The 12,707-nt window shown below is 40.3% G+C and overlaps 1 protein-coding gene across 1 annotated transcript in view; it reads right to left on the reverse strand.

Annotated features, from left to right (window-relative positions):
* Positions 1-12,207, reverse strand: part of CRYL1 (crystallin, lambda 1) — a gene marked incomplete at both ends in the record, with an annotated part of 39,456 nt that extends 27,249 nt beyond the window's left edge. Inside the window, 2 exons of the mRNA XM_009576597.1 lie at positions 83-209; positions 12,100-12,207. Coding sequence (XP_009574892.1) covers positions 83-209; positions 12,100-12,207 — 235 coding nt within the window. The remainder of the gene's footprint in view (positions 1-82; positions 210-12,099) is intronic.
* Between the last annotated feature and the right edge of the window lie 500 nt (positions 12,208-12,707).

Below are 12,707 nucleotides of genomic sequence, written 5' to 3' on the forward strand. Positions count from 1 at the left end.
CTCCATTGCCCGTTGACTGCACAGCACAGCTCTTGGTCATCTTTCTAAACTGTTTGCTAGGAGTTGTCAAATCTTTGCTTACCTGAATGAAAGTAGCACCCTCTACTGCTGCCTTCAGGTCTGTACAGATGCTAATGAGAGCCAACTGCTGCTCCGCACTCAAAGCTCCTTTCAAGAATCCCGACTCCTCCAGCTCTTTCATTTGTTTGCTGACAGGAACAACATAACACATTTAAGTACTTTATCATTGTTAAGCCACCATTAATTTTTTAAAAAGCTTCTTAACAACCCAGTAGTATTATGCTATTTGCCATGCCACTGCATGTATCTATACTCAAAAAATATAAAGGTTAGTTTCAGTCATTTCTCTTTGCTCCCTCCATCTTACAACATTTTTCTTGTCTTCAAGCATGGACAGCTCTAAGATCTACTCCTAGACACAAGCTTGTCACCACCTCAAACCTGTTTTCACTGGTGCAGGATCAGCAAGCAAGAGTTTTTATACTCATATTTAATGGGAAGAGAGGACTCTAATATACTTCATCTAGTTTTACAAACAACAGTTCTTTTGTTATAAAGCCTCGCGCAGGAACACTGTTTAACTGTATAGAAATAAATAAATACATTCCATACAGCCAGGAGTCCTTCCTAAAAAACCCATACCCCTACATAGGTAATGACTACAGAGCAAGTGTCAGAAAATTCAAGTAGTTACTACATTTAGTGGCCAGAGCATGAAATGAATGTTCAAGTACACACCACTGCTGGGGCTGGACATGCCACCTTCTCAGAAAAAGTCTCTACAGTTTGAAACCCTTGAAAGTCCAGAGCAAGCAAGCCATTTCCCAAACTGTTAAAAGTCACTTAGAGGAGGAATTTCCACAAAAATTAAGTGGGATTAAACTATCTGATCATGATCAACCTAAAGCTATTTGATGTAGCCATTATCACAGTTAAATCTGTCAGTTACCTCAAGCCAGAAGTCCTCTGAGCATTTGGTTGTTATTCAGCAAAAATTGCTCATCCTGAAGAGAGGAGGAAATTGAGCTACTGATTAGCAGCAGAAAAAAAAAATTCCTTTCTTCTCCCTACCAATCTAGTTCTGAAGCTTTGGCTTCTTTTTGGATGCCTTTTTACATGATAAATAAATTGCACTTGCCACCCAGTTGGAGGTGGAAAAGCTGTAGCAAACAGAGAAGCTGTACAGCCTGGAAAAAGTTAGTGTATTTTTGTACTTTACAAATCATATAACTGCATATAGAAATAACCAGTGATCCATCATGTGTCTCCTAAGTGACTGTGGCACTGGGGCACACATCACAGTCTTCATTAAGGGCTTTACAGAAAGTAAATGTTAAATGGGCTGAACTTATTTATACAGACCCAGATGATCTCCACTCCCAGCCACACCTCAGTCCTTCATACACCTGTCCAGGCCCCTCCATGCATCCAGACAGTAAGACTGGATTTATTTTTGTATCTAGAGACCTCAGAGGAGATGGGATCCCATATCTTTGTCACAGTCTACAGCAGCCAGAGACAGACACCATCCTTAGTCCTTACGAAGCAGGGCAGGCAGCCAGCCACCAGACTGGGATGTCAGCCCCAGACCGCTTCTCCAGTCCAGCTCCAGCACTTACACCCTGTGGCAGCATTTCCTCACCCCTTGCCAGTAACACCGCTGCAGCCACCTTTACATCATCAATCCTAAACAAACCAGACAGGGAGCAACGGGACCTCAGCTCTCAGTTGCTTTATGAAGTGGCAAGGGGTGCCATCTATATTTTTTGAGCAGCGTTTTAAATTAATTGAAAAGGGAGAGGGATGTAGATCATTGCCCCTATCTTTTTTCTCCCTCTACTCTTTCCAGGCCATCTGCTGAGCAATGTGTGATAATGCACTCTCACTTTGTCAAACCACACTTTCATTTAGAGCTCATTCCTGTCAACAAGTATTGAGTCCATAGATCAAATAAAAATATTAAGCTTCCTCCTCCAGATTTCCTAAACAAAATGAGTGGGATTCATCTCACCTACCGTGTCAACATGCACATCTGAAACAATCATCTTCAGCTCTCTTTTAGAGAAGGGAGAACTAAGTGTTTCAGGTGCATTTGTCTGATCTTTTTTAGGCATCCAAGTATGCAATCTATCTTGTCTTATGATGGAAGTACCTACGTCTCTCCAAAGAAAATACCTCTGAATGAGACATTTAGACCACAGTATTCTGAAGTCAAAGATGAAAGTTTGCAGGGATTTATTTAAAGACAATCCAGTTCCTACTGAACTATACAGAAGCAAGTCAAACCTCAGCAGAGATTCACTGGGCCCTCAGGTCTTTAGCTTGAACTGGCTCGCTAAATCTACCATTAACTTCCAAAGAATCAGAATTTTACATCAGCATCCATGTAGTTGTGCTGTGTTCAAGAAAATACAGCACGTATAGGCTCTACCACTTTTATCATGGCTTTATTAAGAGGTCATAAACATCCGCTGCTCTGCAAGTTACTTTGATGTCCTTCCACTCAAAGTAGTGGAAAAGAGAACATTTGTTTCCCAGCTTCCTCATATATCTTTGTGACACCAACCCAGAGCAGCAATACCTTCTCCTGGGAACAACCCCACTAAAAATCAAGGTAAGGAGCACTCAGTAGCCGCTTAGCAGTAGCTAAAAAAATGCATAGAGCAATTCTGCTCCTGGTTTAGCACAACAGTCAGAAGAAACAAATACCTTCAGATCACCATGGACTTTGTACGTTAAATCAAAAGATCTCCAATAACTTGGGAGTAGGTAAGATGTCAACAGAGGCTCTGTTAGAAGCTGGTAGAGGTGACAGTGCACCTTCTAAACCAGAATATGCACCCACATTTCAAATTGGGAAGAACAAAACCAACAACAACAAAAATCCACATGCATGTGCACACACAGCACTAACTCCTACAAGCATTAACTTTCTCTTCTTCAATGAACTGCTTCAGCAATTAACTCCAGATAATCATTTCTTTACTGCAACTTCTAACACTTCCTCTTTATTTTTGCCAGAGCTGATCATGGACAATGATTCTTTACTCTGAGGCAGAGCATGCCTGGGTAAACAGCTAGGCATTGCATTCTGTTTACATCGGACAAGAGCTTTGAAAAAGTTCAATTCATTCTTAGCTGGAAAATGAAGCCAAGAGTCACACGCTTTTTAGACACTGCTCAGGTCTGTCGTGTTTGCTTCCCTTGAGTCCCTTAGACTTGGTGCCAAAATTAGTATTCTGACTAGTAGTCAGAAATTCTCTTCTGGTAAGTTTTGTTTAAAAGCACTTCAAGAAAGAAAGAAAAAAAAAAAAGGAAAAAAGAGAAAAAAGAAGTGCTCAAACACACACACCCCTCCAGGCAGCATCACAGAAATACGCAGGAAATCCATCAAATTTCTGGATGAGTTCCCCATTTGGTTTCTTAACAACACAGCAAATGAATGGCTGGAAAGCACAGCCATTCAGTGTGGTAAAGAATAGGAAACAGGAAGGTTCAGCTCCATTTTCCAAGCTGCCAGGGTACACCACAGCTTGCTAGGCAGGAGTTCCATCCAAGACTTAAGACTTCCAGCACACTAAAGGTGCCAGTGCTTCATCTGTAAAGAAACAGGTGCACCTAAACTAGAGCATCCAAACTTCTGACTCCTTTACACCTTTGAGGTGAGATGGTAAGGAACCAGTCATAGAATCATTTAGGTCGGAAAAGACCATTAAGATCATCGAGTCCAACCGTAAACCTAACACTGCCAAGTCCACCACTAAACCATGTCCCTAAGCACCACATCTACACATCTTTTAAATACCTCCAGGGATGGTGACTCAACCACTTCCCTGGGCAGCCTGTTTCAATGCTTAATAAGCCTTTCAGTGAAGAAATTTTTCCTAATATCCAATCTAAACTTCCCCTGGCACAACTTGAAGCCATTTCCTCTAATTCAAAAGGTCTTAACTATCCATTCATCAGAAGTTCATTTCCCAGGTGCACTTGCCTAAATCCAGCATCCTCCTCTTGCTCATAGGCTGTATACTGCTTTTAAAAAACAAACCCAAAACTTAAGTTTGAAGAGACCACAACAGAATTATTTCTTTCTTTGAAGAAGAGGATGAAGTTCTTGTTCACTTTCTGTGCAATATGACACAAGTCTCATCCTCCCTGAAACTCCACTCCATGATTGGTAACTGAGGGACTCAAAGAGGCTAGAGTGACAGATGAAGAGATCTGACTTATTTTTCTTCCACAGGCTTTTACAGAAGTTTGCAGCACCTGTTTCCTCTTCTATACCTTTCCTTCTCTGCCAGTGATGACCATCCTATCATTTCTGCTTCTCTGTCATGAGCCATTACACACTACACTGTGCACCAAGAACACCATTTCTTAATTAACCCGCAAAACCACCATCTCCATACTTTGGAACTTAAGGCTGGACTGATTTTTCCTCCTAAACAAAAATCTTCCTGTTATCATCACCAATCTTCATGCTAGCCATTTATTTAAATTAGTATAGTTATTTAAAGCATGGAATAGGAAATACAATTTATGCATTACTTGAATTTTGGCCTTCCCTCCCAGGAAAATTTTTTTTTGCCCCCCCCCCCCCCCCCCCCAATATATTTATTGACATTCTGGCTGTTTTGTTCCACAAATTAATTTTAAGTCTTCCAAATGCTAAACCCTCTTTACATTCCCCTGGGGTATTAGACTGCCCACACTTCTGCAGCAAAGGAAGGGAGCTTCCCCTGTATTTATTAAGACACAAACCAGACCGGTTTGTAACTACAGCACTGGACCACTGACCTCTGCTGGACGACTTTTTGTTCAAAGCAGCCTAGACTTCAGGGTGATCATCCCTGAGGATGACCACAGATTGAGGTCATTGCAGCCACGTCCATAGAACACACCACAGGACTTTGCAATTGTATCATGCGCACAGTTTGAAGAGTTTGTCTAATACCTGTAAGGTCTTTGAAGAATGAAGAACTCGCATCCATAAGAACGTACCGCTTCCTTTTAGAGCCCACAATTTGCCTACCTCCAGAGTTTTACTGCTGCACCTGATTGCCCATGCCAACACTACTCTGGGAACTGAGCCACTATTTGCTTCAAGATAAGGCACCCAACCTATAATAACACTTCTGATCACATAAACTGCCTGGGATGCTTATGGTTACAAATCCTATTCTAGAAGTTTTTACAGAAGGACCTTGCAAGTGATGCTAATACTTAATACATCTTGTTCACACCCCATTGCCTCACCTACATCCACAGCTACTATTCGGCAGTCATACTATTCAGCACACATTGTTGCAACAAGCAAATACTTGCAAGATCAAAGACGACTTAATCACAAACTTACTGCCCAAATCAGCAAGGAGAAGGGAGAGAAGAAGAAAAGGCAACACCAATATTATTCTTCACAAGTTCAGCCAACCACCATTGCCCAAAGACTAGGACCATTAACTAGTCATGGCACCAGACTGCTATCTAATGCTGTCTGATGAATAAGAGGGTAGTTGGCATGGCAAAAAAAAAAAAACCAAAACAAAACAAAACAAAAAAAAAACAAAACCAACAAACCATCACCAGCCCCATATACCTACCCTGAGACACAACAGATCAAGCAGGCAACTGAAAGCCCAACAGTGGGACTAGCTCACTGTCCACACATGCAACAGCCAAATAGTAAGCGGCTAATACTGAGTTGTAATTGACCATATGAATGCATTAGCAATCACCTTCCCTCTTCCTGTTTTCCCCAGACTAAAGGTAAGCACACAACACACCACCATGGAAAAGTTATTACACATTACGTCTTCTTGAAACAGCAGTACAAGCCGGACCACATAAGTATGCACATTTCTGTCCAGACAAGAAAGATCCAGCGCTGTCAAATGCACTTCATCCATAGCAATGGCAGTATACTAAAGAGGGACAGTTACACCTTTGCCTTTGACACAGTTTTGAAGAGGCACAAAGCAAAGGACTACAGAGGAGCCAGGACATAGCATAAGAGCATGGTGATGCACTAAAGCCAAAGTTCTGAGATCTCCTAAAGTTATCACAGGCACAAACTGTTTTCCAGCCATGGCACTCTCAGGATGTCTATCCTGGCTTACACAAACTGCATGCTGCAACGAGAGCAAAGATTTTGTAACAGGAAAATGCAGTTACAGTCATTATGTTTTTCCATGGTAAACACAGAGTCTCCAATATTGCCAAGTCTGAGCAGGGTCTGCAACTCATTACAAATCACTTTTTACCCTTAAAAGATCAATTCCAATGTTGTCTCCAGATCTAGTGAGCTAAGTAAGTTCACTCGTTAGGTTTGCCAAGATGCCAAAAGAATCTTGACATCGGAACTGACAAGTTTATTCTGGGAAACCTGCCTGCTAGGAAGCATTTTCTATGGTTCTTAATATTTTGTTTGTTGTTTTAAGTTTAGGTTCCAGATGGAAATCCTCACCAAAACCAAAGGTGGCCTACCTAAAATAGGGACCCACAGTTCACATCCCTGCTTCTGACCCAGCCTGAAACCTGGACCTCCCACACAGTCACAGATACACTGGCCGAAAGGGACCCTGGGGAAGTCTCCAGTCCAGCTTGCACCTGCAGCAGAACTATTGCTAATACGAGATGAGATTAGCCTTGCTTTGGTGTAGCCAAGCCTTGAAAGCCTTCAGGGATGGAGATTTCACCAGCTTTTTGGACAACCTGTTACTTGTGCATACCAGGCAAATGTCAACACCATAACTGTTCTCAAAACACAGCCTTTGTAATTGCAAAAATCAGTTTTATTTAAATCATGTATTCTAGCTGCCCAGGGGACTGGCTGCCAGACAGGAATGAGGTGAGAAGACAACATTTCCCTTTGGAGGTGTTTTCGACTACAGAATGGCTAGGCAGAACATTTGGAAAAACGGAATCTATCCCCTTCCAAATCCTATTAACACATTCTCTAGCTAGTTCTGCAAATGAAGCAATGTTTTCCTAGCTAGTTAATTGCACTTTTCGGGGCGGGGGGGGAGGAGGGAGAAGGCAGAGTGGGGCATGTGGATAAAATTGTAAGGTAGTATCAAGCCTATGATTTAGCACAGCTTGATATGCCAGTATCAGGCACTCAAGATCAAAATATACTTTGATAAGACTTGTCTACTTTGAGGTGTCCCCTCAAAGGAGATATATAAAACTATCAAGGAAGACCTAAGCCAAGCTGCATTTTGCTTTTGATACAAATACAGTGTCAATACAATACAGCAATACAGACCAGAAACTGGAAGAGGAAGCCAGCTTGGGAAGCATATCTAACCACACAGCCATGGAACATGCCATGAGCTAGGAAAAGAGTGAAGCCTGTATCAGTGTACTCCTCATGCTACAAAACCAATCCAGTAAGCTGTTCCTCTTTTTATACAAACAAAGCATAAGGGGGCACCAGACAGCAAGAAGTAATGTACATTCAAATGTCTTTTCTAGAGACTAGTCTCCTTCTGGAACGAGAAAGATGATGAGCTTGAGTTACGGGGGAAGTGTCTTTCAGAAGTCTGGCTATAACAAAGTCATAGGCATAGATATGGTTTACTTCCTTGGCCTTGCAACCTGCCACACATCAGGCACTTCATTCTAAGTTCTAGATCCCCACTCACAACAAGTACAGAAGTACTTCTCTCCACTTGGCCAGGGGTGGGCGGGGAAATGCTACTTTTTTCTAGCCCCTGCATCTTGTTTGTTTTTCATAGCAAGTGCTCCTACAGCACAGAAAAAGTTAAGGTTGCTTAGTGCAATATTGCACTTCACTCTATATAAGTGCAATAAAATAAGGTCCAATAAAATTTATGGCTAAATTAATACTTAATGAAGAAAGGAAGCGTGATATTCTGATCTCAAGACTGCTTGGCTCCAACTCTTTAAAGGCCTAACATCTCTGAACCATGCAGAAGAGCAACCTATAGTCAGATAAAGCTGACATACAAGTAATTCTCTGAACAGCCTCACTTTTGAGTTTAGATTCAGTACCATGCAACCTTAGCACCATATATCAGTTTTCAGAAGGCAGAGTTCTGTAGAAGTCCGTTCTGGAAGAACAGAACTCACTAATAATTTCTTTTCATTTTAATTAAATTTAAATTAATTTAAATTTAAAGGAGAGGGTCCCTATCATTTAATAAGGAAAGGATCAAAGTTGCTTCCCTTCCGATCAAATATTTCCATGTTTTGATACTACTATTGCATTTCACTTGCATATGTAATAAAAGTAGCAATAGTAATTTTATGTGCCCATATCCCTAGATACAACTACTGCTTCTCAAAGTCAACTTCAATCTGTCCCAGAAAATTTTTCTACTTGAGCTAAGAGAAGAAAGGAAGGATCAGAAGATAAAAAAGAGCTTCTAGTATAAATTTACTGTTTAGTGCAGTTGAATACAATAACGTAATTTTAAAAATAATCTTGTCTTTGTATTTTAACACAGACTACTTCCTGAGATCTTCTACGATTTTTTTTCCTGAAGTTAGCTATAGCCTTTATGCATACAACTGTTTGGTTTTTATATATTAAAAACAGTTACCTGCTCCTGTGTCCTGGAGGACAGGCAGTTTTGTATCTAAGTTAATACCATATTTAACCAGCATCTACTTCTAGAAAGAAATCACAGAATGCATGCGCAAATATCCAAATTTTAGTGTCCTCTTCAGAGTCAACTAAACTTTTTCCCCTTGCAATAGTCTTTCATTATACATGCAAAAACTGTTCTATATAAAACATGAACGAGTTACACAGGGGAAAAAATACAGCATTTCCACTGTAATTAATCAGTCTTTATCAGCAGCATAATTATGTTTAGAACAGTAGCACAGTAACTATTTGAAAAAAGTTCACATTTACAAGAATTGTAAAGGTTTTGGGGGGGGCATGCACTAAAGCATTTCCGCATCATATGTTTTAGGATTTCTTTCAGGAATATGGTACTACTTGTTTTTCTATTTCTGCATCATATATTTTAGGATTACTTTCAGGAATATGGTACTACTTGTTTTTCTAATTCTCATTATTTTAAAGTTTATCAATCTTGCATTCAAACCAGAATCACGCTGACTCAGAAGAAAGCATACTGGATATGAAAAGTTACATTTTCCAGGGCAGGTAACTACAGCATATATTCAGTAGGTCAAGTGTGGCATAAAGCCATTCATTAGTTTGTTTCTTCAGCAAAACAAAAGGTTGTTCCATTAGAGCAGACACTGGTTAATAATGTCACTGGTACACCCAGTTCAATCCAACATGCAGTCATTTTGTATGTCAGGGCACTGACTGCCACGTGTCTGGCAACAGGAAGATAGGCAGTAAATCCATCACACCATGTTAGGCCTGTAAATACACTCTCCTTTTCTTTCTGTATCTGGTCTACTGATATTGTGGCAACATGATACGTATTTCCACTTATCTCAGTAGATCCAAATTCCATGCTTTAATCTTATTTTTTACCCATAACCAAGTGTTTTGAATAAATTTACGGAGTACATTTCAGATATTCCATACAGATACATGCAGGCTGTCATGATCACTGTAGGTCCATCCCAGACTCATTCCAGTCCTCTTGCAGGACTACACACCCCTGCTGCCCACCTACTGTTGTGTGAGAGTTGAATTTGTTAGGTTAATGAACCCTGAGATGCCCTTTATATAAATTCAGAACAACAAGTTACAAGTCAACACATTAAAAGTCCATCACATAAAATAGTCAATAAATACTTAAATATCATTTCTGTCAAAGGAGTATCTTTTTAGAAGTCAAGGTTGTTTACTACTTAAATCCCACCTTTTTTTTGTTTAAAAAGGGAAACTACGAACAGCCCTCTGTACACTCCAGTTTCTCCTTAAAATGTAGAGTGCCTCCATACACTAAAAGTTCATGGACTGCAGACTAGAGTGGAACAAATACCTTTCAATACTAAAACAAAAAAAAAAAACACCACAAAAACTCTAAGCCTAAAAATTTCCCTAAAAGCCGTAGCTATTTGGAGAGAAAAGGAAAGCAAATCCCAGCAAGTCCAGAGAAGCAGTCACCAACTGGCTGTGTCAGTTGCTCCAGCTCTTACACAAGTATCACATCAGTAACTCAAAGGGATTTACTGCAGGTTATGTGCTATGAAATCAGTGCAAAGAAGTTCAAGTTTGACCATTATTTTGATAGACAGAATCGCTAAAATACTGGTTGAAGAAACTGCATAGCTTGTATTCTTGTCACAAAAACTACATTGTCCTGAAACTAGGCTTTAACTAGCATGTTACAACAGCCAAGATACACAAGTTAATTATAAGTTGAGTTAAGAACACTTACATAAAAGGCAACACCTGCCTTGAACTCCTATGGGACAGCACAGGCAGGCACAGGACAGTACATACACACCCAAATAGCACTCTACCCTACTATACATGGCATTTTATGCTTCACTTTTCCAAGCCAAAAACCTTGGAAGGCTAAAGTCCTCATTTTAGTATTAGGAAAAATAAAATTAGGGGCAAGTGCTGTCTTTAGTAATGTAGACTGCAAAACTGCCCCCTCCACAATAATCTAGAATCTCACCATGGCTACCGCTATGACAGGAATTCTGAAAAAACCAAGTGTGTGTCATCTAGCTGCAGCAACAGCGATGTTCAGCCTAACTAACACCTACCTGGAAAGAGAGGTCTGGGGAAAGAAAAAAAAATAAAAATTGTAGGAGATAAGATTTTCCCCCTCTTTCATTATCAAGCCTTTTTTAGCAAATCTCACTAGATATCACATACTGTTTAATTTCTAAACTCCAATAACTAAACTGACCTACAAGGGGCTCCTGAAGTTGTTCTCCTTGCTGTAAGCCTTATAACAGAAAGCAATCAGGATGCCACACAACACAACCCTTTTCTTAGGTACAGCTTCCTCCTCATACTGGCTGACACACAGCAGCTGACGTATTTCACTCCAAGGTGTCACAAAGAGAGGGCTGATGCATTTAGGTTGATGCTGATCATGAAGGAACCCGAACGTCAGAATTAAATGGTGATACAGCAACATAAGATTGTGCACAGAACCACTCTACAAAGGCACTCTCTCTCTCTCAAAGGCATATAAAGAGCTGTATTTCAGGTCCAGCAAGAAGAGGGTGAATAGAACCAACCAGCCATTGTCCCTTCTAACATAAGAACTAGGGGCCAAACAAAGCAACTGAGGAGCCTGGCTGAAAACAAACAAAAGGGAATAGCTCTTCACACAGTGAGCAGTAAACCTGCAGAACACAAAGTCCTTTGGCAAGGAGGCCGCAAAAAGGATTTACACAGGTTCAAGGGAAGGTTAGAGAAATACTCAGAAGAAATCTAGAGTTACTGAATACATGAGCAACTTCTAGGCACTGAAGTTTGGGGGAGGAGAGCAGCCAGGCAGGACTTGAACTTGTAGCTCTGTTGTGTACCAAAAGCATGCGGCTTTAGCTGTAGTGCCACAGGGCAACAGAGTAAAGGGCTGGACGATTGTTGGTCTGAACCAGTGCGATTGTTCTTATGTTCACGCTCTCAAATGTGCTCCTTCTAAAGATGCTTCCCAGCCTCTACTATAACTGATCAGTAGTTGCATCATTGGTGGAACTAGCAACCTGTTCTTCTAGGACTCAAAATATATTAGTTTAAGAATTTAAAAAATTCTAGTTATAAAATACTAATAATTGCAGCAGGGCTCCTCAGGAATCCATATTAACCTACTTCCATTTTGAAAGTCTTTATTGTCCTTCCATGCAAAAACTCTTATGTTCATTTTCAGCTTTGCCTATAGATAAACTAATCATCGTAAACATAATTTCAAGAATTTGAATCCAAATGTAAGCTCTTAAATCATTACTTAAGAATTAAAGTGCTCTTCAGAAGTGTCATCGAGAGATTCGGGAGCACAGTTCTGATCTTAACAGGACCTGGACTTCTAAGTTAAATCCTTCTTCCAAGCTTAAAATCTATGTTCCCTTAAACAGTAAGAAGAGGCTGTTCCTTCACAATTGCAGAAATTCCACAGTTTCATTACAACCCCGGTCATTTCAAGCCAGGGGACCTACCGAATGTTTTCCAGTGCACTTGTTAGCTGGTGTTGTGCAATATCATAAAGTTTCACTTTGAAGCCTCCAGCAGCAAATACCATGGCCCAGCTGCGACCAATGAGTCCGCTGAAAAGAAAATAAATATCAGCCAATTAATAAGGAAGCATTTATTTTGGGGAAGGGGTCTGACAAGCATTGCAAGAAGGAAAACAGAGCTTGGACTCTTCAATGTTTGATGAAAATTACATATTGATAATAAACAAATCTCTTTCTAACGGAGAAATATCCTTCGCTAGCTATGTAGCAGCTTCTCTGAGAGCTGGAAGAAAGATAATGAGGAAGAAAAAGACAAAACAGAAAAAGGACAGCAGAATTCAAAACAGTAGGAACCACTACTTTGGGACACTGGACTCAAGTGTGAAGTTTTGTCAGCTGTAATCTTAACCTGGAATTGGTGCATGGAATTACATTGAAGAGTTGTTTGGTTTTTTGGTTTTTTTTTTTTTTTTTTAATTTAAAACTCATCTGTTCAGTTCACAGCCTAAAGACAGACACCAGCTCATTGGTCCAAGAGTTCAGAATCCTGCTTCAGATATGATCAGAAAACCTAAGGCCCAGCTACCAAA

This window comes from Fulmarus glacialis, unplaced genomic scaffold, assembly GCF_000690835.1.
Source record: "Fulmarus glacialis isolate BGI_N327 unplaced genomic scaffold, ASM69083v1 scaffold10714, whole genome shotgun sequence".
Taxonomy (NCBI): domain Eukaryota; kingdom Metazoa; phylum Chordata; class Aves; order Procellariiformes; family Procellariidae; genus Fulmarus; species Fulmarus glacialis.